This window comes from Athene noctua, chromosome 1 (genome assembly GCF_965140245.1).
Source record: "Athene noctua chromosome 1, bAthNoc1.hap1.1, whole genome shotgun sequence".
In the NCBI taxonomy this organism is placed as follows: domain Eukaryota; kingdom Metazoa; phylum Chordata; class Aves; order Strigiformes; family Strigidae; genus Athene; species Athene noctua.
Window position 1 is genome coordinate 5,051,525 of NC_134037.1, and position 27,040 is coordinate 5,078,564.

Consider the following 27,040-nt stretch of genomic DNA (forward strand, 5'->3'; position numbering starts at 1 on the left):
AGGCCATTCATCTGTGTCATCCACATCCCTCTTGCAGAATACGTTGCTGCATTCACATCAGAAACAACTTTTTTGTTTTCTTGCTCTGGTAGAGGAAACCAGCCAGCCGCAGTAGGTGGTGTGTCCATGGTGCAGGGCTGCTTACCATAAAGATGAGATGGGCAAATGCTTGCAGTGCTTGGCTTAGCCCAGGTTCTTCCATCCTACCCTATGATCTGCTGCAACAAAAGGAGTAAGGGCATCCAGCAGGTCCGATTTGACGCTGCCTTGTTTGATTTAGCCCACCCTGGGCACTCAAAACAGGCCAAGCACAGGTGTAAGGCAGGTCTCCAAACCCTGTGGTTAGCAAAGACTCGTGTCCATCTCTACTGGGCCTTGGTCCCCCTGGAGCTCCAAGGGTTTAATGGTTGCTCCTGTAGGGTATGTTCTCCAACCCTCTTTGAAGATGGGTGAGTGATAGGACATTTAGTCCAATCCTCTCCTCTCCACCACAAAGATGTTGTCCAAGTGCCAGCAGAAGCATTGTTGGAGCAGGGCCTTGTGGTGGCATCTCCAGAAGACCCCCCAGCCTTGGCCCACTGATGCTGGAACATCCCTACCGGCACCCAGCTGTCACTAGCCAAAATGTCAGCTCACCTGCCCCTCTGAAGGTTGCTAAATCACCTGCTGAGGACACACAGCACATTTTAGGGGTCCTAGGTCCTATACAAGCATCCGGTGTGCCTGTGTCCTGCATGTCTGTCCCACACGTGTTCACAGCTGGGTGCCGCACGGAGCTCACCATCCTCCTGTCTATTGACTTTTTCAGCAAAGGCTTGCTTTGACTCTCCCAAGAAGATTTCCGAGCCAAATATATTTGCTCAAAACTTATCAGCAGCTAAGCCGAACTATTTTTTGCTAAAACTTTTCAAGCATGTGGAAAAATTTTGTGTTGCCTTAAAGTTTTTTTTTGTTCAGGTTTGATTTCTAGTTGCTTTAAAAAGAACTTTTTTTTATAGATTTTCTTTTTTTTTTTTGAACTTGAGTGAAGTTGAGGAAACAAGGTTCCCCGCTCTCGGTTATTAAATATAAGCAAACATTTTTAGATTTGAAAACCTGAAAATTCACAAAAGGAAATTTTCATGCTTTTCTTTTCAGGCTCTTTTCCACTGGGGGGGGGGAAAGTCTGGGAGAACTACTATCTGTTACTTTGTTCAAATGGAGGGGTTTTGTGAAGCTAATTAAAAAAACCCCAAACCATTAATCAGAAGTAGAAACGCTGTGGAACAACATACATTCAACTCAGCCACTTTTTTTTTTATATAAAAATTACTTTTTAAAAAAGGAAGACTCCGACAGCTGTGTGCTGAGAGCTCACCAGCATCTCTCTGCATCTGACAACATTTGTTGTTGGAAAAATTTTGTGTTGCCTTAAAGTTTTTGTGTTCAGTTTTGATTTCTAGTTGCTTTAAAAAGAACTTGTTTTTTAAATTGTCGGTGTTTGTTTTTTTTTTTTAACTTGAGTGAAGTTGAGGAGACAAGTTTCTCCACTCTCGGTTATTAAATATAAGCAAACATTTTTAGATGCGAAAACCTGAAAATTCACAAAAGGAAATTTTTGTGCTTTTCTTTTCAGGCTCTTTTCCACTGAGGAGGGGGAAAGTCTGGGAGAACTACTATCTGTTACTTTGTTCAAATGGGGTTTTTTTTGTGAAGCTAATTTTAAAAAAACATTAATCAGAAGCAGAAACACTGTGGCACAACATACATTCAACTCAGCCACCTTTATTTAAAAAAAAAAAAAATACTTTTTAAAAACGGAAGACTTCAAGAGCTGTGTGCTGAGAGCTCACCAGAATCTCTCTGCATCTGAGAACATTTGTCTGCAGCACTATTTTGGGATTTTGTATGATACCTGCCGGCATGAAAGATGGTCACATTGGCTGCCAAAGGCTGCAGAGGCAACCTGGAGAGCATGACCGGTGGATGCCGTAGGGACCGTGAATACCCAGAGCTGTGCTAATGCCCTTTGTGTGTGGGTGGGAGTGAGTGACCTTTGTGGGAGACTTCACTGGTTCCATTTCCCAGCCGTGCTGGGACATGCTCTTCACTTCTCTGTGCTGTTTTGCATGGATGTGTCTTTGACACAGGCATGTAGGGAGAAAGCTCAGTTTGTGCAGGCATGCAGAGAGGTGTTTCCAGGCTCGGCATGGTGCAGAAAGGGTTGTAACACGCCCCTGGATGCAGGAGCACTGTGGGGAGATGCACAGGTTTGGGCACGATCCTCATTCCTCTCAAACCCTGTCAGAGGAGCTGGGATGGACACAAGATCCTGATGGGATTTGCTGAGGTTGACATTCTTCTATGTCCTTTCCCACTGGCCTCACCAGTGCTGCCATCGAGAGCAACTCAAAACCCCAAAATGTGCATCCACTGTCCTGTAGATTGTCCGTCCAGTCTCTCATAAGATCATCCTGGTGACATACTGGTGGTCAAAGCATATTGCTGACTCGTGCTATACCTCACGTCCCCTAACTCAGCTGAAAAGACAGCAATTGCCATGTCTGTATCTCCCATTTGGAAGCTGAGTATCTCAAAGACCCCGAAATGCTCCAGTGAGGTAGTAACAAGGACCGTAGATAGATGTCCAACACACAGGTAGACTTTGTGTCTTTTATGGTTGGTAATGAGTGGTATCTCAAACTTGTTTATCATCCAGCCTTGACTTAAAATGATACCTTACTGTTCCCTGGGTGAAAAGGGAACTCCAGCTACTCTCAGTTACTATCCTGGCAAATAACACCCTTCAGAATCAGAAATCCTCTCACAAAGTTATCTTCCACCAATTTGCAAGCGGAAGAGCACGAAAAGCTCACTTAATAAATTCTGTGCCATTGCATGACAACCAGTTCTAAGCAAATCAAACCCTGGTTGCAACCTGGAAAGGAGGCTGCCAAATTAAAATGAAGTTGCTGCAGGAAATGCTGTGGCTGATTCAGTGGGTGAAACTTCCCCTCCGACTGTGTTGTCAGTGTCCAGAGCGGTGCTGAGCCCTGGGTGGAGATGGATGGGCCACCTGTAAACTCAAGTCAGAGAAAAGCTCAGAGAAGTTTGGATGCTGAAAAACTTTTGACTGGGGGGGGGGGGGGGAAATACGTGTTGGGCTATCCTGAAATATTAAATATTTCAACAGTTCCTTCCGTTTTGTTTACGTTACCAGTAAAAATAAAAATGAGGCAGAAGGGAGAAGATATTTCAAAAAAATAACACCTTAAAATATTGGGAAACTCTGTTGGAAACCTCGTTTCAGAGTCCCAGTTTTTGAAATACTAGTTACGTGCTAGAAAGCAAAAAAAGTTGCTCTTACTTGAATATTTTTTTCCCACTAGTCTGCTTTGCTGGCAGCTATTTTGAACACATCTGTTGGAGTATGACTGTCACAACACGGTGCCAGACTGACATTTGGGGGAACTGCCTAACCACATTGTTCCCTGGGCCTCCAGTCCCCAGTCCTCTATGTTCATTGCAGACCTTGAGGTATTTTGGCAAGAATAGGAGCCAACATGTCTTTGTTCAGCTACAGGTATTCAGGATTTGGGTTGTCTTGTGGGTTTTTTTTTGGGCATGTAGCCTACACCTTCCAAGGCCTTTGGTTCAAAGCAAGGACTGGGACAGACTTTGGTTCTGGATGATGCAGATACTTTATATACTCATGGCAACAGCACTTCAATAATGCTGGCTTCAACTGTTCCCTACATCTTCAGAGGGCTGAGAGGCTGAGTTTGTCATGGTTTAACTGTCTTGGCTACCCAGACTATCTATTACACTAGAATTATTGACCAGAGCTGAAATTACATTTCTGGGCTGCAAGTTAAATGAGTTCTCAAGAATAAACATGGAGACCCTAGTGTGGACGAGGGGATAGTCCATGGAAAGGGTTTGGTGCATTTGTGTCTAGTGATCCTTGAGGTGTCCAGGAGGTCTGAGACATACAAATGGTGTTGGGAAACATAATCCATGATGTATGAGAGACCCACACCTTGTGAGAACTGAGGGCATGCCAGAAGGTACCAGGGTATTGCACATGGACAACTGAGCCAAGCCCTAGGCCCACACTTGCCAGGCAGAATGGATGCAGGTTACACCATATTTGACTCCCTGAGCTTCTTGCAGTCCTCCAAAATGTCACATGAGGTCCCATGTCTTTGTGGACAAGCTGAACATGTGTCTGTGCTGCCTAAGGATGAGGAGTGGTGGGACTGGTACCGCGCAGATAGCTACTACATCTGTGCGCTGCTCTTGCTGCTTGGGAGGGACGTGAGCCATGGAAAGCACTGAGCAACGTGAGTACGGCTTGTTCGTGCTCTGGGGACTATATGACCCTCTTGAAGACCTGGTACACCTGAGCAGCTCAGCACAGAGATGTTCCCCAGGATCTCCAGCAACCTCTCTTCGACTCTTCAGCAGTGCATGCATGCAGTATCACCCGGCTCTGGAGCGAGTCTGCTTGATGTCATCTGGGGAGGGGACATATCCAGAACAGTCATTTATATAGCCCGTTTTTTTCTGGTCACTTGTAGTGTCTGTCTGAGCCTCATCTACAAAGTGTGAAACACCAGAGGTGTGTGAGAACAAAAACTATGGGCCTCACAAGCTCCAGAGTAACAGGAGGACTGTAGATGGGATGACTTTAGACTCTTCTCTCCACTGTCCCATTGCCCTGCATTCTCATCTTCTCCAACTTGTTCTTCATGAATGAGAAGATTGTTTTGTCCCTCAGTGCCTTCCCTTTTCCCCAAGACCAGTCTCATTAAAAAGTAATTTTTGGTCTTCCTTCCAGGATGGGCTTGTTCGGGAGCAAAAATCAGCTGACATCCAATGAGAAACATACTTCTGGAAGCGACCCAAAAAACAAGAGTAAACCTTCTTCTGCCCTACCCAAGGTAAGCCTTCAGTTTTGTGTCTGTCTGGGATCCTCTACAGCTCAGTTAGTGTCTGGGGTGATGCAGGCAATACTTGTGCATACCAGCAGGAACTTGAGTATTTTTATTTCCTATAATTTGGTCACCGGTTGGGAAATGTTGTTCAAAGGGCAGAAAGCAAATGTTTGTGCCCGGCTTCTTCCCATAAACTTCTTAACATGGGGTGAACTGTTCAATCAACCATTTCTTGCTCTGGGATTTTTCTCTGTCAGAAAGAATTCCATTTTCTCTTTGGGGATATGTTATGGCTGTGGATTACCTGAACTGGAGCTCTGAAAGACTATGTTGTGTTGAGCCTGGCTCAATTATTTGCTTGGGCTGGACTGAAGAGCGGGGCAGGGGACAGGGAGAGAAGGTGCAGAGGCTCACTGCCCTGTGTGCCCTGCATCGCTTGGACACAAGTCCTCCGAGCTCATCCCTGTATCGCTTAGACAGGGCTGCTGCCCTCAGCAATTTGCAACCTAAGCTGATGTTGCTGACTTGCAAACTGCACAAAGATGGGTCAGATTTAGGCTTACATTCAAAGTTGCAAACCGCAGTGGAAACTTTACCATTGGGGAGTACAACGGGTTCACTAAAGAGGGTCTACAGCTAATCTGTGCTGGGGTGAGCTGCGAATCAGGAATGTTGAGCATCTGGTGCTCCAGTTGGATTCATACGGCCTCTGCTTGCATGGGCACAGATGAGTAAGACACTGGGTCAGGATTTAGGATACCTCAAACAACAAACTCCTCATTTAAACTTTGGAAAGCGCTTTACCTATCTGTCTGTCGCTGTACAGAAGACAAGAAGTTGTTTTCCCTGTTCTTGTCAGCACTGCATCCAGCAGCCAGCACAAGAGAAACTCTTAAGTGCAGCTGTCATGTGAAAACCATCTTGGGCGTAGAGCTCTGAGAGTGGGGAGAAATTGCCTGTCGTTGCTTTTGATGACAGGCGGAGACGTTTTTCGCTCCTTTAGTTTCATTTCTGAGTTCTCCCATGGTTATATAGTCCAGTTTTCATGACAGCTGATGTCAGATTGACCAAGAAGATGTTATTTTCCTAAATTTCCTTCTCTCCAGCTCACTGGAGAGGAGCTGCTATCAGTGTAAATATAGTATCATCAATCACCTTCTGACACTCTTTTTTTTTTTTTGCCACGGGCACTAAGCTCTCACATGTCACGAGAAGTCCATATTTCTTTCAGTTAAATTAGAAAGAGCAGTGGGTGAGCAGCTCTCCCACCTCACACTGCTGCTAAGTAGGAGTCAAAGGATGGCGTGGACAGAAAACATTGGATGTTTTTAATTCAGCATCCGTAGTTCGCTCCTTTTGCACGTGTATAAAAATACCTGGCGGTGGTCAAACACCCAGTATAGTCACTAGGCACTGTACCTCGGACTGATCACAGGACTGGTGTTTGAAGATGGGTAGAGGCCGACAGAGCCCATCAGGCCATTTCCATAATATTAAACCCTTAACCTAGAAAACAAGGTGGTTGCATCCCAGCTGCTGATCTGTGGCCAACTGACCACTCTCAGGGTCTGTGTCAAACCAAACTAGGGACCATGTCAACTTTTTAAACGGGTGCCCAGATGAGTTTCGGTACCTCGCTGCTGTTTAATTTGCTAATATAGTACTGTCTTCAATTTTAGAACTTATCCCTGAGCAAAGGATATCCCATGAGCCTTGGGGCAATTGTAGCAAAGAGTATTCCCTGATTTTCTGATTCAAATAATATTGCAATTGTCGTTTCTCAATGGGACGGTTCATGCTTCATCCCCCGTTGATCTGAAATTTGACATCAGTGAACAAGAGTTAGACCAGGGTCTAAATGAGTGGGTAGCAGATTTATGCTTTTATTCAGAGGGGAGGCAAGCATTATTCAAGCTGACAGTTGAGACAGCTATGAACACATCATGGCAAAATATGCTAAAGCAATCACAACACACATGGAACCGGACCCAGGGGCTGTTGACTGACTACACTGGGCTTAGATCAGACTCCCGCTCATCTGTGAAGCTGAGAGCAGGTCTTCCTGCAAACACAGCAAAGTAATAAATGTTTTATTTTTTCTTTCTATCAAAGGGCAGACAATTTATCAACATCCCTCATCTAAACCAAGCCTCTGTACAAGGTAAGATTCTTAGCTCAATTTTCTTCACCTTCCCATGGGGTTTTGCAAGGTGGTGGTCCCCCAACAGCAGATCTTGAGAGCAAGCCGTCATGTTGCAAGCCTGCGGTTTCTGTATCTTTACATTGCTGGGCAGGGAGTTTATCAGTGTGTTTCAGAAGGTTCAGTTTATATCACTAGCTGCTGCCGTTTTCCCTTGCTCATCAAAGAAATTAAGAGGGAAAAGCAGTCCTTCTTCACTAGTAGAGCAAAGCGAGATCTGAGACATCAACTGCATGAGATTTCTCTGTCTGCTGCCCTGTCTGCAGCGTGGCAACTGGTGGATGCTGTATCCAGTTAGCTGAAAATTTCAGAGGAGCTAGCAGGCATCAGAGAGGCCAGAGAGACTACAAAGAGAACGAGAAGAAAGGAAAGAGTATAAAATAAGGATGCGCAGAGCCCCTGCTTGGAGACTGACTGTTGGCTTCATCCACCTCTGCAATTATCTGTGGGTCACAGATGGCATTTTGTAGAAGATTGCCTTTTAGCAGGAAGCTCTCCGCTACCTCTGCCCAGCCTCCGACAGTAACTTGTATATATTTCTGTCAAAGAAGTTTTGCAGGTTAAGGACAGAGAGAGAGAGAGATAGAGAGAGAATTAGGAGGCAAAAAGTAGAGGAAGCTTGGAAGAAAGCAGTTAGCAACGCACAAATGTTCCTCATGTCGGCAAAAGTGTAGGATTAGGGGAGGCAGGGTATGAGGAAAAGAAAAAGTGGGATGACAAATAAATAGGATGGGTGGAACGACAGTGCTAGATCTTTTTAGGTCTTATGGATGATGATGGAGGGTCTCTGCCACGGGGCACGCAGAGGAACTCCTCAAACATCAAAATGTTCTTCAAAACTGACATTTGTTACAGAGATCAAATTTGTGGGAGGTGTAGCTCTTCAAACATGTGAAATGGGATGTGTTTTTGTGGAAGTACCATTTTTCCAGAAACCATGGTTTCTTTCACAAAATTGTTTTCATGGCTCATTTCCAAGCAGCCGTGCTCTCCTAACTCCACAACCAAGCAGACATTGCCAGTTTTTCACCGGGTTTTTTTACCAACTTTCTCACTCCAGCCAGAAGCACAACAGAAGCTGTCTTCAGGGAGGCGGCTTTTACTTCTGCTTCATGCCAGAAGGCAGAAGTGGAAAGACGCTAAAAAATGCATTAAGTACCATGTTAGCCATTTTCAGCTCTCAAAAATATTTTGGTTTGTTAGGTTCAGTTCCAGTTTTGAAGGAATATTCACACTGACAATCTGAGGAACTTCTTATTTTTCTCTACCCATACCTGCGTTTCCAGAAATGATGATATGTCTGACTCTGTCCTGTGCGGCATAAACGGGCTCATAGGAACCATTTAAGATGTTAGAGATAACTGAGATAATCTCATGAAGGAAGGCAATTCAAGTGAATTGATAAAGAAAGCACAAAATCCAGGCAATTCAATCACATTAAAAAATCAAAGAGGTGAATTGTATCCTGCGGGAGCACTTCAAATTCAGTCAGACAAAATTATTGACTATGGAAGTGTGACATCAAGTGATAAAATCAAACCCTTCTTTTCTTTTCTTTTTTTTTTTTCTTTCCTTGCATTTTTTTTTTTTTTCCTGATCTTGGTGTTGTGCAACATGTTTCACAGTTTCGAGCTTTTACACCACTCTCTCAGAAATTATATATTTATTTATTGTTAACAAAAGCCTAATTCCTCCTGACACTTTTTATCTTAATGGAAGTAACATAAAGGCAGGCAAGGAGTGCATAACTCTAGATTTAACTGCAGTGTTGGCAGCACCATCAATCCACTTTTTACTTGGGGTGGGTTCTTCCACCATGTGGGTCTCTCATTCATTTTATTATGGTTCCCTAAGTTCTCACGATGTCTTTGGTTCTAGATCGCGATGGAGACAAAATTGACCTTTAGTTCCACACCTCTAAAGGCTCCACTACAGCAAAGTCCTGGCCCAAGATGGTGGGCCCCAAACACCTGGCTTTAAATACCGCTGGTGGATAGAGTTGGTTGTTTTGGGTGCTTGTCCTCAGGCATTATAATAACCTGTGGCTGCACAAAGAATTTGTCTCTCTGTCGAGGTCGTTTTTTCTGATTGAGGAACTGCAACTTCTTCCACTTCTTTGCCTGCTTTTGGCTAACTGTGATATGAATAGGACTGATTTTCAGGGGGTGGGATCTTACTGTGTTCGGGGAATTGAAATTTTTTGGAGACATCTCAAGATGGGCATCGCAGCTTCTAGTCGTTTTTATTGTTGTTCCTTGAATATGGGTTTGAGTTTGAAAGGAATGCTGTCAGAAATGTGGTTTTGAGCTTAACTGGGAAAAGGAGGGGTTATTTCTGCTGCAAAGGCTGACTTTTCAGTGAGAAATTAAAACTTCTCATTAAAAATGGGCATGCGTTGCCTTTCAATAGCAAGAAGAGGAGGGAAGGTGAGAGGAAATGCTCAGATTTCCTAATAAAAAAAGTTATGAAATTAGGCCTGAGATGATTTTATGAGAAAAGCAGAAATTATCTGCAAAAACATTCACTGTGTCAAAACACAAGGCAGAAAGGTAGAAAGCACTCTCGCAGTGCAAGCCTGGATGTCTCAGGTAACATCTCCCACAGTCTCACACCCGGGCTTGCTGACCAGCTGGGGGATGTCATAGTCCCAGCCCGTAGTCTTATTCATCTCCACCAAGAGGATCTAATGGTGTTCCCCTTGGTGACAGCAGCAGTGAGGCCGGTGTGCCACCAGCAGCTCTGTGTTTTGAAGGCATCCTTTTCTAGCGCATTTTTTACCTTGATCAACCAGACCACGCCATGCTGAAATGGGAAGCTGGACCATTTTTCCGCAGCAGTAACTCATCGCTCAGTGCACCCAGCTGGCCAACACATGTGCTTTGAGCTGTCATTTACCCCATGACCATCCTAGGATGGCTCTAAACCAATCCATGGCCCTCTGGGGGACCCTGGCACAGTCTCAGCATGGTTCCATAGGCGTGGGAGGGTTGCAAAGACCTTCTATTCATGATGGGGCAGCAGTGGGAAGACTGTTTGAATCATTTCTATTAAGCCATCAAACTGGCACTCAGCCTACGCAAACCGAGCTGGTATCTAACTTTCCTGACAGCAGCTCTGAGCCAAGATGTATTTGGCTCGCAATCAAAGTCTCTGGGCTGCTAGCATTATCTGTAAAGTAGTCACTCCTAGCAGCCCCGACAGCTTCGCTGCTGTAGAGTCACTCATGACTTAACTTGATCAAATAGGCCAAGAAAGTATTATCAACGCTGTTTCTCAGCGGGGTGACGGACTCAGAGACAGGAAGAGTCACTTACATCATGAGACGGCAAGTCTAGCTGGCTTGAGCAGAGAGAACCTTTCTTCTGGCTCGCCGGAGTGTGTAGTGTTCTCAACATGTATTTTGAGATGAGGGAAAGAAGTGATCGTAATATTTTTTCAACATATAAAACCTTTTTGTCTTTGCTATATTTCCTCTTTTTCTTTCCTCCCCTCTCCTTGTTTTTTGTTTGATTTATTTGTACTTCTGTTAGTCGCTTCGACATCAAAACTACATTTTTCATTTTCTGGAATACACAGCCACTCTGTGCTTAAAGATCTTTACACATTTGCTTCTACTTTTCAAAGCAAAAGTGTGACCACTTCATTATTTTACTTTCAAGAGGAGCAGGATGATGCATGTGGATGAACGTGTTTGTTGTGGACACCTTGCCATAGGCACATGCCCCAAAAACTTTCAGGTCAGAGAAACTGGGTGATAACAACGTTCTCAAGGAGGCAACAAGAGTTTGGGTGGATTGCTAAGGTCAAACACTTTAAGACTCCTCAAAGGGAAGCCCCCAATTGTGCAAGCTATTTTAAGACTTCAAAGCATTCTCCCTTGTGACTGATCATCCCTTTCCCCGTAAGTAGGAGAGTGTGAGGCTCTGCTGAAACCTCTTATGGATGTCCAAGTTCCTCCCCGCAAGCCTGAAGGGAACTGCTCAGGGCTCTGGTTTACAAAGCTGCATTTCCTCCCACGCTGACCCCTTCTCCTCCCTCCTCTACAATAAATCGCCAGCAGAGCCCCAGCCAGGCCTTGCACAGACACAAAACCCAGGTTACCCCAGAGACACGTTATCTTGCAGTGACAAAGGGCCAGTCTGGCTCTCTTGCTGGTGGCATTATTTGAAAAGGTCACACTGAGACTGTGGCTTGACAGTCTGTTTTGAAAAATGCTAATAATAGACCGTCCATTGGTCTCGGTGCATTTATTAGGCTGTGTACAAGCTAAAACCTTTCAGCAGCAAATGGTGTCTCTTTTCTTTTCTTTTCTTTTCTTTTCTTTTCTTTTCTTTTCTTTTCTTTTCTTTTCTTTTCTTTTCTTTTCTTTTCTTTTCTTTTCTTTTCTTTTCTTTTCTTTTCTTTTCTTTTCTTTTCTTTTCTTTTCTTTTCTTTTCTTTTCTTTTCTTTTCTTTTCTTTTCTTTTCTTTTCTTTTCTTTTCTTTTCTTTTCTTTTCTTTTCTTTTCTTTTCTTTTCTTTTCTTTTCTTTTCTTTTCTTTTCTTTTCTTTTCTTTTCTTTTCTTTTCTTTTCTTTTCTTTTCTTTTCTTCTCTTCCCTTCCCTTCCCTTCCCTTCCCTTCCCTTCCCTTCCCTTCCCTTCCCTTCCCTTCCCTTCCCTTCCCTTCCCTTCCCTCCCCTCCCCTCCCCTCCCCTCCCCTCCCCTCCCCTCCCCTCCCCTCCCCTCCCCTCCCCTCCCCTCCCCTCCCCTCTCCTCTCCTCTCCTCTCCTCTCCTCTCCTCTCCTCTCCTCTCCTCTCCTCTCCTCTCCTCTCCTCTCCTCTCCTCTCCTCTCCTCTCCTCTCCTCTCCTCTCTCCTTTTTTCTTTCTATTTTTCTTTTTTCTTTTTCTTATTTTTCTTTTTTTCTTTTTCCTCTTTTTCTTTTTCACCATTGTGTTTCAGTTTGATTTTTATGTTTGTGTTCAAGTCCTGATCCTCTTTATAAAGTTTGAGCTGCCCCAAAATAGCTGCTCATTTCTGCTTCAGTAGCTGTGAGCCTGCAGAGCACATGTGAATGGTTGAACAACCTCTCTGAGAGCAGCACTGGCCCTGCCTGAGTATGCAAAAGTAGCGATTCAGCTCCAGCCCACAGAGATCCGACCCGGGGTGGGTTAGCAGCCTTGAAGCACACGTACAGGATGGCAACTTCGCCACACACAACATGGCTTGCATGCACCAGAGCGTGAAAGTTCATTTTGCCAAGCCAAAATTTAGGCTTGACCAACATGGCTTGAGCAAAAGCAACATGGTAGGGTAGGGGATGGGGATGCAGACTTGCTCACAGCCTCAGTCCAGTTGAGTTGCAAGCAATATGGGAGACGCAGACCACTGGTTTTGTGGTCTGGAGCATCTAAAGTACATCAGGACCAGGGAGGGGATCCTGGAGCCTCCACTGCTCCCCTGGGAATTTCATCTGAACAGAGCAGCCAGGTGCTATAGAGGTGCTGGGTCAAAAGTGGCAGTGTGACTTCAGTGTGGTGGTACATCTGCAAGGAGCGGTGCGTAAAGGGGATGGCAAGATACAGGTTGAGTCAAGAGCATCTGGATGGAGAGTTAAATCCTAGCAATGGGCACAAATAACAGAAACTGAGACAACTTTATACCTTTTCAATGAAGAAAGCCTCATCTTTTTGAGTCAAATCCCAGAGCTACCCTGGGAAATGTTGCTACAGCAGTTTTCATTTACTGCCATGTAAAACTCGGGCCAAACACTGACAGGTTATTTATGAGTCTTCTTATTCCAAACAAACCCTTTTATCTTGTTGACACACGGGGTTTTGTGGATAAGGGGGTCTGGATTGCTTTAAAAACACATACACTGGAAACACTTTGGTGAATCAGTTTTAGTCCCCAAGCAGAGGTTGTGGTTGGCAGGAAAGCTGTGTTTGGTGGAAAGCTTGGCTTTTGGGGGACAGGGCGGGTGACAGCCCCTGTGTGCGTGGGGGTGAAGTGTCCCGCCGCACACCCGGGTGTGTGTCACACCCCTGGAAGGGAACCAGCTGGATTCAATAGTGCTGCTCCTTCTTTCAGATAACTTGGTTGTGATTGCACTGTACGATTTTCCTGCCTCAAGTGACCGTGACCTGCAGCTGGTCAAGGGGGAGAAACTCCAAGTCCTCGCCAAGTAAGTGACCTGCTGCCAGAGTGGCGTTTAAAGATGAGCATGATGAGGCTGGGAAAGGGAGGGCCTTGGGGTCAGACACCAATCTGCAGCTCACCAGAGCTTTGCTCCAGCGCGTGACTCTGGGTATCCTCTTCTCTCTACAAGGTGGAGAAGGTGACACTTTCATTCTTTCCTTGGGTTGCAGATACTCTGAGGTTAGGTAGTGTCCCTGCCTAGATACTACTGCACCTTCCTCACTGCGTGGGCGCAGAAGTTGCATAAATAACAATAACCTAGCTCCTGTTTCATATTCTGTGCTGATCGTGCTTTTGCAAAGGATGTGGGTTGGGCGTAGTCAGAGGAAGGGACAGAATCGAGCCAGAGGTGTGCATGGTTTCATTTCACCTTCTTCTCAAACTCACAAGAGAAGAGGCTGACAGTCCATCTGCCCAGTCCGTAACAGGGCAGAGGTGGGCATGGGTCCCTCAGTCAACAGACCTTGTAGGGCTTCTCCATCCTTTGCCTCTCTGTGAGGTGGGCTCCAGACGTGATGTTTCTCACCCAGATGCCATAGGCTGGGGCCCATGGGGCAGGGGAGACTGGGTGGGGATGGCTTTTGGCCACAGCTGGTGGCTGAGTCAGTAGTGGGAGACCAAAGCAGTGGCATGCCTGGCAAAGGAAGGGGAAGAAAAGAGGAGCCCCGATGTCCCTATGCAAGAGGCAAAATAAACCCATGGTGACACAGATATGCTCCTCTCGTGTGTGGCGTGTAGCAAAGGTTTAGGTCTCTGGTCACTCTGTGCTTTCTCTGCATTCATGGAAAGAGATTGTCACCTCCAGAAGTCCCTGAGAGACCAACAGCCTTCAACCTAGTGGGGGTCCTAGGAAATCAAGAGGGACCTGCATCACAGAATCACACAGAACTGTCTAGGTTGGAAAAGACCTTGAAGATCATCCAGTCCAACCATTAACCTCACACTGACAGTTCCCAACTACACCAGATCCCTCAGTGCTGTGTCGACTCTACTCTTCAACCCCTCCAGGGACGGGGCCTCCACCCCCTCCCTGGGCAGCCCATTCCAACGCCCAACAGCCCGTTCCATAAAGAAATACTTCCTAATATCTAGTCTAATCTGTAGAGTGTATTAAGGAGTTCTGGCCTATTTGCAGTGCTCAAAACCCCAGAAACCACGCTGTCCCTGCAGCTTTAGCTTGTCATGAGACATCCTGTGGGTACTCACGCTTTCTATTCTGCTTGCTTTGCAGTGAGGGGGACTGGTGGCTGGCAAAATCCCTCAGCAGCGGGAGGAAAGGCTACATCCCCAGTAACTTCGTTGCACAAGTAGACAGTTTGGAAGAGGAAAAGTAAGTGTGTAAGCTTATAAATGGTGAACACTGACACAGTGCTCTGTCTCTCAACAAGCCACGGGAACAGCTTTACTTGCCAGCAGGAAGATGTCACTGCTGGGCTGGATAGCAAGAGGTCTTTCATCATCCCCAGCAATGCTACAAAAGTTCAGAAGTTTTAAGCACCGTATGGGTGTGGAGCAGGAAGGATGGTGCAGTTACAGGGAAAGTGGGCAAAGACTCCTCTCCCGTTGGTTACACCCACCATGAAAACAAGGATTTGGGGGAAAGAAGAAAATGGTTATGTTTGCACTGGTAAATTAGCAGTGCCAGGGACCATCTTCTGGTCCCACTGGGCCGGTCCACCCACATGTAGAGTGTTAAACTTCCTCAGCATCTCAGACGATGTCTGTACGCAAATTTGGACTGGGGATGACTCTGGAAGGGTGCATTATCAGGTCTCGGGTGTGTCAGGGAGCACACCAGCAATTTAACAAGGCAGACAGCTGTGTACCAGTGCCCAGACCCACAGCCTGGTGGTGTTTGTTTCATTAGCCTGGATGCAACCCTCATGTCTGGCTCCTTGCAAAGAGGATGGTAAGAAAGGCTTGAGCCAAAAGGGCTTATTATAGCTATAATACAAGCAGCAGAATAAATTGTTTCCATGACTTATGCTCGTCTATGTCATTCAGCTAGAAATGATCAGCCTTCCTTGCAATCTCCTCTTGGAAGGGCACAACCATCATTGAATCCAGCATACATTTAACAGCACACAGAAATGTGGTTGAGACATAAATGCTCTTTGTATCCAACGGGTACATCTAAATGGCTATGGGCACCCTGTGCTCAGCCTCCAGCCCACGTACCAGCTTTATCTGCAGCCTGCCTGAGCACTGCTCAGGGCTTACTCACTTGCCAGGTGAGCCGTGGGTCCCTGCGAGCTCAGAGGCTGTGTGCTCTGGCTGAGCTCGCACTTCTCTCACGTACAGGGCACTGCACATACCATCTACTCTCTCCTCTGGCTGAATTGCTAGGCTGTGGAACAAGCCCAACGTGACTGAAATCTGGCGTTAATCTACTGAAAACAGTCTATTACTGCCACTTTCCAGCAGATAAAAAACTATTTGCTGATAAAAATAACCCTCGGTTTCAGAGTGTAATGGTAAAAGAAATGAACTAACTGGAAAGAATTTGGGTTTTTTTAGAGCTTTTCCTTTTCAAGCAACGCCTTTTCAAGCAACGGTTTTGCCTTTTCTGTCTCCCAGGTGGTATTTTAAAACTCTGAGCAGAAAAGATGCTGAACGGCTGCTGTTGTCTTCTGGTAACAAAGTCGGCTCTTTCCTTGTCCGAGAGAGTGAAACCAGCAAAGGTGAGATCCACAGAGCACGGGTAACTCCTTGTTATGGCCACGGCTTGGAAAACCTTTCAGACCTGTGCTACAGTGTTCAGCTGTGACAGTGTTTCCTTCATCTGTCGGAGCAAAATAGGTCTTGCTAAGAGTGAGCTGGGGATTTGAAGGGCAAAGATTTACTCACGATGCTACTCATATGTGTAGTTCAGACTGTGGTAAGAGTGGCTTTTGTCACCATAGTTGGTGGCAGAGATGCAGTAACACAGAGAAGCAGAAAAGATTTTTCAAAACAAAGAGTAGGGGGTTTGTTTTCCTTTTCTCCCTGAGGAAATGTTACTTTTTTTTTTTTTTTTTCTTTTTTTTTTCCCAAATGGAGATTCTTCTACACACTCTTGAAGAAGCATTTCTCCTGCTTGCAGTAGAAACTTGCAGAATTTTGGAAAAACCTTCTGGTGAAACATTTTCCAAGAGGAAACAAGTTTTTCCTGATATTCTGTAATAGGGGGAATTGATGCAAATCCAGGACTTTTGGAAGGATACTGACAAGCAGAAAAGGTGGGATTCATACACTTTCCTTCCCTATGAACACGTCTGGCTTTTGAAGACATAACCCAATGAAGATGGAAAGGGCAGAGCATTGTCGTCAGTTCTCTCGGGCATTGGATATAGTAATTAATCCTGACACTTAACTGTGTAATTGCAATGTCTTTGTTTTATGCTGCTAATTTGATGGTCTGGAAGCTAGTTTAGGTTGTTCCATGGGAATCTCATGTTGTTCCTTTCCTACTTTTCTCTCCTTGCATCCTCTGGGTTAGGAGGTCTATTTACAGCATGGAGGAAATGATGTTTATGGTGGTCCCATGGTTCTCCTCTGAATCAGCTCCTTACAGTAAATCAGGGAAATACTTCAGTCTTGCTGTGCTTTGGTTTCTTTCCCATGAAATGGATATAGGAGTCTTTCCTTGCCACATGGAAAAAAGCAGCTTGTGTCTTTCTAATAGATCATTAGAGACTTGGAGCATCCCATCTGAAGCAATATAGGACCTTCTTTCCCTTGACTTGCTTCCCAAATGCTTCTACAAGGACCTGGCCTAACAGATAGAGTGGGAACAGATAAACTAGGTCCTCCATTTTACAAGTAATTCTTGCCTACAGCCCCTTCTTCCTTTCTTGTCTCTGTTTTGCTCCATTCACACAGGGGGGTCTCCAAGGCAGTCAGTACCTGTCCCTTCCTCCATGACTACATCATTACCAGTCAATTAAATAGTGCCACAGCCTGGATGCAACTGGTCATCCACACAGTCTCTGTGCAGGTTTTGTCCTGGTGCCAGCCAGGTACCTTTCCCAATGGTTAATTTGAGTGCAGTCACCCTGTTTCAGAGGTTGAGAGAGTTTCGTGGTGTGGATGTGACCCCAGGGCTGGAAAGCAGGCTGTGGCATGGTGTGGTTTACTCACGGATGTGATCTGAGCCCTGGCTGTCTTGCAGACCTGACCATTTCAGCCACCTCCAACAGCAGGATTTGACAAATAGAGTCAAACTGGAGCACTGGTCTTGAACTGGTGTGATATCTGGTGCACTAAGTGGGGCAACAAGATGCTCATCTTCCTGTAGCTCCCTCCCTCAGCCATCATGTGCTGTGTTAGCATTAGAGCAGCCTCCTTTGACTTCCCCCCCACGCCATGCCTGGGCTCACCTCCACATGTCCTTGCTGAGCTGATGCCAAGTAGGAGGGCTGACTTCCAAGTGGATTTGCGGTTTTCAGAATTTTTAGCAAACATTCAGGTTGGGACGCATTGAAAAAAAACTTGTTTCGAAGAACTTCCCTTTACAAGTAACCTGTTCTGCTTGTGTATTGACTTCCCCACTGGCTTTGTGGTGCCCTTGAAATGATCAGCCTTGGACTAGTCACCACAAACCACTCTTCCTTTTATCCCCTTCCCACTCGCCCCGTTGTTTGCTGGGATATTTGGGTAGCTGACATGACTGCGTTGCACCCAGGGTAGGGATAAGCACACGTGCCGTGCACATACCCTGCAGACACGTGGCATCTGCAGGTCAGGGAAGGAGTGGGGCCCTCTGCCCACACACGTCTTGGTGGCATCTCTAGATGCCACACATGGATGGGATCAGACCTCTCCCTACACTTGCTCAGGACAATTGCCCCCTACTTCTTCTAGCCAGAAGCTGCAAACACAGGGTGTAGTAATTCCTTGAAATCCTCTGGAGTGTGATTGGCTCTAGGTCACATGGGGCTTGTACAGAGCTGTTGGAGTCCTGAGATTCAAGGAGAAATATCTAGGCTAGACCTGGTCTTTAATGTCCTGTCTCTACTGGCTAGGAGCAGACTTAGCTGGAGGCGTGTGTTATTCTGTGTTAGCAGATGTGGCATATCCCACTCTGTGGAAGTCCCATGTTAGTCCCAAATGGTCGGAGATAATCTTCTGCTTTGAAATGTGACTCCCAGCTATGCCTTTTCCGATATTTAGTATTCTGTCCTAAAATATGGCTGTTATTCCTTCAGACACCTCATCTTCTGAATCATCCTCTGTGGTCAGCTTCTACTTGAGTACCCTGTGACTTAGTCTGTCCATGGGGACACCATTTGATCTGTCTTAACCATGACATTCTCCTCTCTAAAGAGAAGGGGGAAAGAGAAAGCCCCACATCTCCAAATGTGCTGTGAAGCTGCGTTCGCTAATGTAAAGCCACCACGTTAATGTGACCCACCACAAGATGTCCAGAGCAATACCATGAAATCAACCCTGCCCTTGGAACCCCACCGGTTCTTCCCGTTTTCCTCATCCACAACATATATTTTAATTCCCTTTTGCAGATAATCAGCAACATTTGACCTTCATGGCCAAGGACTGAGTAAAGCTAAGGGCAGTAGCCACCTTAGCTGCATTCACTGGAATGTGGTTGCCCCATATTGGGTTGTCTCAGCCACAGTGGGACACATCCTATGCCCTTCCCATGCTAAACAGAGTCTCATTTCACTCGTGGTTAAAGACACAGAAACTCTGCAAACCTGGGGGCTTCGCTTTCAGTCAACAATTTGAAGAGGTCATGAAAGACACATTCAACATCCCGGGAAGACGTGTCCTTGTCAAGACAATGTGGGAAGCAGACCAGCAGTGTAATCGTTGGTGGAGAGCTAGCCCTGTAGAAGCTGCTGGAAATAAATAAATCTTTCCCTGAAGTAATAATCATTCTGAAACCTGCAGGAACACAGTTGCACAGCTGTGTCGAGTCACAGACTCCCAGCTAGCAGCAAGACTGCTGCGTCTGTGATCCTGGCAGGAGGGACCTCGCAGAGCTCAGCCCCTGCATCCAGCTGAGCTCCTGCGTTTTCCATCGGGAAGGAGTTAAGAGCCTGATGAGAGCGGTAGGAGCAGGAGATGCCACATGTGGTGGGACTCAGACTGAGAGGCAGGCATCAAAATGGAGACGTCACACGTGGCAGTGGCCTGAGCTCCCCCTGTAGCCAACAGGCCTTGATTTGGTTGCCAAAACCTGGATGTCCTGGAGTCATCTCCGGGCTCTCCACCAGAAGGTCTGGTTTTGCATCATATCTGCCAAGCCCTTGTAGATGTCCCAGAGCATCTCAAGGGATAACAGACACCCACTTAGGTGCCTGAATCATCCCTGAGTATGATCTGAAGTTGAATCTCACCCTTTATGTCTTCTGTCTCTCTTTCCCATACAAAACATACCACCCTTTGAGCAGAAAGGACCTGAGAGACCTTGTAGGATGGTTTGGGGATCCCAGACCCAGAACAGGAGGGTGTGACACCCAGAGCTGCCCGGGGCAAGATTTGGTTGTGCTCACACTGCTCTGAGCTGGTGTCTAGTGCCAGCGTGGTGGACCTCTGTGTGTCAGCCCAGCTCTGCGCCAGGATGCGACGCAGGTCTGTGCCACAGGCGAATGTCCCTTGTGGCTGAGGAGCAAGAGTTCCTTTCAGCCATCCTGACTATCATCAGGGAAGATTAAAAGTCCTGTCCAGCTACACTTAACATTTTTCATTTGCTGCTGTCACTGACAGAAGAGAGAATTGAAGCTTTTCAGCCCTAGTGCTTTGCCTTTACACTGCAGCTCCCAGGGGAACAGTAACCGGCCACGGTGGATGACAGGAAAAGCTCTGTGACACTCACTCCAGCAAACTGAACTCTGACTTGGGGTGAAATACCATCATTAGCTCTAATGGCGGGATTAGTATTAAAGCTGTTAGTAGGCAGATGATAGATTGGCCTGGAGGGTGCCTGGAGCCCCTGTCACCGCTACACACTTGTGCATCACTGGTGTGAAAGATGCGGGTGAGTTTAAAGGGTCAGTGGGGTCTGGAGAGGCGGTCCTGCAGGAGAACAAGCAGGTGTTTTGGGTGCAACCACACTAACAAACAGATCAGACCTCCTCTTCTCTGCTTACTCTCAGTCCTCAGGCACCCACTTGCACATCCGTTAGTCGTTAATTCCTGTACTCCCTTCTGCAACGCTCTCTGTCGTCAGTACAGCTGGGTTCACACCGTGTCTGGCTCCTTCATCTGGCAAGAAAAATCCCACACATCCTCTAAGCCATGTCCCAGGCATGCAAAGCACCCTCTTGGGTTTATGTCATGTAAACCCAACTCTAATGGGCTGCAGCTTGGTCTGCCCATTATGTCAACCTCTCTGAAATTAAAATAACGTAATTATCTTCAACAACAGTAATATAAATTAATGATATAAATATACAATAATAAAAAAATAGAAAATAATATTACTGTTTTATTATTAATAATAATAGTAATAATGCTGCAACTTAGGGCCACACAGGTACCGCCGAGGAGCCAGAGGAGGTCTGGAGCCAAGTGCTGGGCAGTGTGAATGTGGCTGATCGACTCTAGCAGGACTTGTGCTGACCACTGTGATCACAAGCCCTATCAACACCTCTCTGCACCCACCAGGGACCAAAGATCACTCCTTGGGAAAGACATCCTTAGCTGTGTAGTGAGCTTTGGTCACCAAGACATAAACTGCAAAAATGAGCCATTTCTTTGCCTTCCCTTGTGGTTTTTTTTGGTTTTTTTTTTCCCCATTGAAGAGGTTTCAGGGCTGTTTCTTGGATGTTCAGCTGCAGGACTGAGAGCACCAAAAGGGCTTCTCAGTCTGTCTTCTGCCTGATACTCACGGTGAAGGAAAGAGTTTCAGAAGAGCATCCTCTGTTGAGAAAGACACCACCGTGCCGAGGCAGTATGCTTCCAGTCTCAAGGTTCCCTGGCTCTGCTTTTAAATCAGCAGGTCTCCCATGAACTTTATGCCACTATAACTCATAGTCTGGTCTCTGCAGAAAGGGAGTCCCCCCGAAACAACTGCTAACACTTGGAAAAATTTTAGACACTCCCAAATTCCGCTTGTAAATGTTTAGAATCACTGCAACAGCGCAAATATCCACAGAGGTACCTTTTTTTTTTTGCTGCTTTTTAAAAATGCAAATGGTTTCCAGCCACAGCGTAGGGAACTGCCCATGTAGAAACACCAGGCAGTGAGCATTATATGTTACTAAACTTTCCCCTCGCGTGCAGAGTCGCCGTGGAAGGTCCCACTTCTGCTTATGATCCTACGTGACAGATACATACTTTTAAACATATATAGCCTGGCCTTTTCAACCATTAAAAAAGGCAGCCTATCAACCCGGGTGACGTATTAGAATTTTCACAGCCCAGCAGGCTTGTAACAACTTACTCCGGAAACATGATCCAGACAAAGGGAAAAAACCCATTGCTAAGCTGTACTGAAATTTACACTGGCATAGGCTGGAAGTTGCTGCTCTGTAGCAACATCTAGTGATGTTTTTGTGAGTAAAAAATATCCTCCATGTTTTATGTAATAAAGTCATTATAAGGAGACAATAGCAGGTTGCAATAGCAGATTGTTGAGTAGTTTCCCTTGAGGTCAAAAGGCACCTGAATCTAGACATGAATCTAGATGTGATTTATCCACAGTCACAAGTTTATGGCTGAACAAAGCAATTCTCCTGCACCCCCACTCTGCACCTCCCATCTGAATCACTGACCTTGGCACAAGGTTTATAGGGAGTAACAGGGACATGGGGACCTCGACAAGAAGGGACATCCCTTGACCATATCTCTCCCATTAACCAAAATTCTGGTTGTGCTGGCCGGATGGCTCAGCTTCTTGTCAGTCCTGAGTTTGTACAAACGGGTGAGACTGCAGTCATTTATTTCTTCCAGATGAGATGGGGGGGGGCTGAGCGAGCTCAGACAGGAGATGTGGAGCTGGGGCAAGACCATCATGACCCAAGGAGCCTCTGATTGCTCTGGCTGGAGATGTGCTATGGATTGCCATATTGCTTCCTTGGCCATGTTGACCATGGCGTAGGCAGGTCTTACTCAACTAACATGCCCGCTTAAGCTCTGATAAATCTTTATCCTCTCCACTTGCCTTAGAGAGAGGGATGTTTGAAGCTTTGCAGTCTGGCGGGACTTGCCCTGAGAAGGCATCGGCAAGGGCTGGGAGAGGTGTCTGCAGCTGCAGGCAGACAAGGAAAGAGGATGTAGCTGGTCCCTGGGTCAGGCCCTACTTGTCCTCACAGTTCTGCTCATTCTCCAGGTGCCTATTCCTTGTCCGTGAGAGACAGTGACTCTGCTCATGGGGACATCATCAAACACTACAGGATACGCTCCTTAGATGGCGGAGGGTATTACATCTCCCCCAGGATGACTTTCTCCAGCCTGCCAGAGCTAATCCATCATTACAGCCGTAAGTTGTTTGCCTCCCCTAATGTTTTTTTCTCCTAGCAGCAAGTGGGCATGTGGACAGAGGGAGAACAGGCTTACTCACCACCACCATTACTCCATCCATTCTCATGGGCAAAGGGTGCTTCTCCAAACAAAACTTCATCACCCATGTCCTATCTTTCATCCTAAGGCACTGTGAGGGTGAGCTCTGCCCATAGCCCTGTAAGCAGGGAGTGTGTCCCATCAGGAAAAGAAAGAGATGAATGCTGAAGGGATATAGAGCAGAGATGCTTGGAAAGCTTTGGACTAGCTGGGCAGGAGAACTGGTTCCTCTATGGCTCCCTTTGAGCTTTTTCCTTTCAGTCAATCCATTCTAGGTGCCTTGATCCCTGTGTTGAAACATTTGTGTGGTTGTGGAGGTTTTCCATGGGTTATCTTTTTCCTGGAATGTGTAGATAGAGGAGGAAGTTAGCTCTGCCATCCCATTGAACTGTCGTGTGCTTCATTCTCACACAGAGAAAGGGGATGGCCTGTGCCAGAGGCTCACAGCTCCCTGCGTATCCCTGGTTCCCCAGAGACCCTGGGCACAGGATGAATGGGAGATCCCACGGGAATCTCTGAAGCTTGTGAAGAAACTTGGCAGTGGGCAGTTTGGGGAAGTGTGGATGGGTAAGTATCATTCTCCCCATCCCAGGAAAAAAATACATAAACAGAGGAGATAGAAAACTCTCTTTCCCTAAGACAGAACTAGTCTGGGCAGGGGGATGCTAAAGTACAAACAGGTCTTTATGGGTCCAGACGCAGCAGTAGATGCCATACTCCTGGGCTGTGTTTGCACAGATCAGTGGCTGAGCAGGGCTTTCATAGGCTAGAGGCATGCGAGAGGTGTTGAAGTAGCTGCATACTCATCTCCTGAGACATGCTCTCGTTCTTGCTGGGAATCCTGGGCATGGTTGTAGGATCCTACGGGTGACACTATCCCAAATTTTCTGCTTCCCCGTTCCACTTTATAACCCAGATTTGAATCCCTTATGCCTTCCTGCCCAGTGCTAATCAATGGGAGAGGACATGGGGTGAGCTCAGCTTCCTTTGCTGTCCTCTTTGTGGTTGCTTGTTGCCTTGGAAATTGAGATTGTGGACAGGACCAGACTGAGTCAGTGTCCTCTCTGTAAGGTCCTGGATTTTTAGTTTGGTGTTTGGATTATTTGAGAACCTTGTTGGTGGGAGGCCCCAGGGGTTTCACATGAAAAGAGTCTTCCAGGGCTTGGGAGGACTGCATGAGGATGGGCTCATCCCATGGGTGTCCATCACCCAGAGCAGGGATGACCCCTGATGAAACCACATGAATTGACAGCTGTGTCAGATCTCTCCTTTCTCCTCTCATACCTACCGGTGGCTCAGAACCCACTGGCACTGAGATTTTCCATTTGGTTCCTGTTGGGAGATTGAAAGCTGTTGCTGTGGTTTTCTGCTCCCTGATCCACAAGCTTTTCTGCTCCTTATTGCACAGTCTGATAGAGCCTGTAGAGAGGCCAAAATTCCTCAGTGCACCATTATCTCTCTTCAGGCTACTACAAGAACAACATCAAGGTGGCTGTGAAGACCATGAAGGAAGGCAGCATGGATCCTGATGCCTTCTTGGCAGAGGCAAACTTGATGAAGAGGCTCCAGCATAACAAACTTGTCCGGCTCTATGCAGTAGTCACAAAGCAGCCAATCTACATTGTGACAGAGTACATGGCCAATGGTAAAGAGCCTCACTGAGTTTTTGGTGGGGTTTCTGCAAAATCAGGACAACGAGACATCTGGTACTTCCATGATTATGGGTGTGGGGAGGAGGGCATTGTACCGAATCCGTAAGCAGAAGGATTAGGTGATCCATAAGTTTGTTTCTAGTACTGGAAGGGACTTTCTGGGAAATTAAATCCTGCCTCTTGCGGTCTCATATTTCAAAAAATACTTCACAAGACAGTGATTCTCTGTTATTTAAAATTCTCATGTCCGCTGTTCCTACTGGAAGTTTTTTTTCAGATTTTTACTCCCCTCGTGGTGAAATAGTCCCTTCTTTTGCCTCTCTTGTCTGTAAGGCTCTGAGTGATGAATGCCCAGCAGTTTGCAAAAGGTCTGTGCATATCACATGGGGGAACTGGGCTGCAACTGGGGACTCTCCCAGTGGAAGATGATCTAGAGAACACTAATCATGGTACCTCAGATTTTCTCTAGATTGAAGACAGATTTCTTTCATCTATTCAGAGAAGCACCAGGGAAAGCAAATGCACAGGCTTATTCAGAAGAATCAACAGCAGTCTCTCCTCTTCTGCAGGGTGTTTGCTGGATTACTTGAAGACGGAAGAAGGAAGCCAGCTGAATCTCCCCAAACTCATTGACATGTCTGCTCAGGTTAGTGATCAGCCTCTGGGAAGCAGACTCAAGGCTGTGATTTGTTATCGCCTCACTGAAATTCTTTCAAGTCTGAACTCTGCCAGAGCATCGATTTCATGGAGGAAAACAGCACCTCCTGGTGTGCTCTCTTAGGCTTTCTCTCTCAGTCCTCTCGTGTTGATGTGCATGTCAGTTCAGCAATGCTCTGCTGTCCTTAGGGAAGCCTCTGGGGAACTCAGAGTAGTGCTAGAGAACTAGGGTCTGGGATTTGTTTGGCTTTGTTTTGGTTTTGGTTTGGGGTTTTTTGTTTGGTTTTTTTTTGGGGGGGTGGTGGATTTTGTTTGTTTGTTTGTTTTGTGTGGTTGGGTTTTGTTTGTTTGGTTGTTGGGTTTTTTTTCCCTCCCTGGCTTGCTGAGCAGGAAATAAATTTGTTTCTCTTTTTATCAAAAAGAAGAAAAAGCTCAACAAAAATCTTTCAATGTAGAGACATGCTGGCTTTCAGCAGTTCTTCCCTTCTGATAATTAGGCCTAAAGGATGTTCTGACCCTCAAATCTGGGAATATTGCTCCTTGTGAGAAGAAACTTTTACCTTTGTAGGCAAAGGGTTGTTTCCTTCTAAGCATCCCCAGGCTGTAAATGTTAATAGTTGCAGTCGCACCGTATCTAAAGTGCATCGAGAGCAGGTCAAAGTTAGGAAAACCACAACCAGAATGTCAGCATCTGGGCAACAAGTCGTGCATGAAGGATGAGATTGGCAAAATCACTCCCCTTTGGTCCTAACCAGCTGTTGACAAAGTTTGGCTCACCCAGACCAGAGTTAGGCTAATTTTGGAAATATTGAGAAAAATCATGAAACATCAGCGTCATGGCTGAATACAGCTGTTTCGATGTGCATGTCTGGGATTTACCCGTAAGGTCACTCGGCCTCTCTGAGTCAAAGTCAGTCTGAGCAAGCAGCATGTAAAGGCTGGCCACTTGGTTCCAGCCATCATACAGAGTTATTTTATAATGTATTAAAAACCGGAGAATCTTAATATATGATAGAGAAAGCTTTTCCTTCTTGCTTTAACCAGGATGAAAATATTTAAATACTTTAAAGCAGTGTCCGCCATCTATAATTTTTTTGTATTTTTATTTAACATGTTTCAGTGCCTTCCCCCTTCACTACTGATAAATCTTCCGTATTGCAGCTTCATCTTTGTCGCCTGTGAAAGGTTATGGGGCCAACTGCAGCCTCCCTGTTTAGCACCTTTCCCTTAATTTCTTCCTCCCTTCCCTCACTCCCTGTCTCTTTACCTCCCCACTTCCCTTCTTCCCTTTTTTCATTCTTTCATTCCTTCTCTTGAAAGTTATAGCCTGTGGTTTTAAATTCCTGCTGACAAGCAGAATGGTCCAAATTAATCCGTATTACAGAACTCTTGGGTATGGTGGGAGCATTATTCCAGAAACTGGCTTGGTGCATGTCTAGCCAGAGCAACCTGCACTCAGCTATAGTCACGGGGTGACCCGGAGCAAAGCTGTTGGCCAACATTATACCCAACTTTAAGGCAGGGACAGCAGAAGCTATGAGTACTTGTACATTTATTTAACACAATGTTGTAACTTTAAATGGCTTTAAATTCCAACAGGGGAGGTTCAGACTGAACATGAGGAAAAAATTTTTCACAGCAGGAGTGGTCCGAGAGTGGAACAGGCTGCCCAGGGAGGGGGGAGTCCCCATCCCCGGGGGGGTTTAAGGGCCGTTGGGATGAGCTGTGGGGGATGTGGGGTAGGGGAGAACTTTGTAGAGTCTGGCTGAGGGTTGAACTCGATGATCCCGAGAGGCTTTTCCCAGCCTGAATGATTCTGAGATTCTGTGAACTTGCATTGAGCAGATGGGATAACGAAGAATTTCCAGGCAGGTGTGTGGAAGCATCTGGGGAGAGGCCAGTGATCTTGTCAGTCCCAGGTGTGAGGGTGTTACAGC

The 27,040-nt window shown here is 46.1% G+C and overlaps 1 protein-coding gene across 1 annotated transcript in view; it reads left to right on the plus strand.

Annotated features, from left to right (window-relative positions):
- The window catches only part of BLK (BLK proto-oncogene, Src family tyrosine kinase), a 35,216-nt gene that overhangs the window by 3,424 nt on the left and 4,752 nt on the right, over nucleotides 1-27,040 (plus strand). The window contains exons 2-10 of the mRNA XM_074921361.1: nucleotides 4,820-4,922; nucleotides 7,029-7,077; nucleotides 13,183-13,276; nucleotides 14,522-14,620; nucleotides 15,868-15,971; nucleotides 22,565-22,714; nucleotides 23,209-23,361; nucleotides 24,260-24,439; nucleotides 25,016-25,092. Of these exons, the coding sequence (XP_074777462.1) occupies nucleotides 4,820-4,922; nucleotides 7,029-7,077; nucleotides 13,183-13,276; nucleotides 14,522-14,620; nucleotides 15,868-15,971; nucleotides 22,565-22,714; nucleotides 23,209-23,361; nucleotides 24,260-24,439; nucleotides 25,016-25,092 (1,009 nt within the window). The remainder of the gene's footprint in view (nucleotides 1-4,819; nucleotides 4,923-7,028; nucleotides 7,078-13,182; nucleotides 13,277-14,521; nucleotides 14,621-15,867; nucleotides 15,972-22,564; nucleotides 22,715-23,208; nucleotides 23,362-24,259; nucleotides 24,440-25,015; nucleotides 25,093-27,040) is intronic.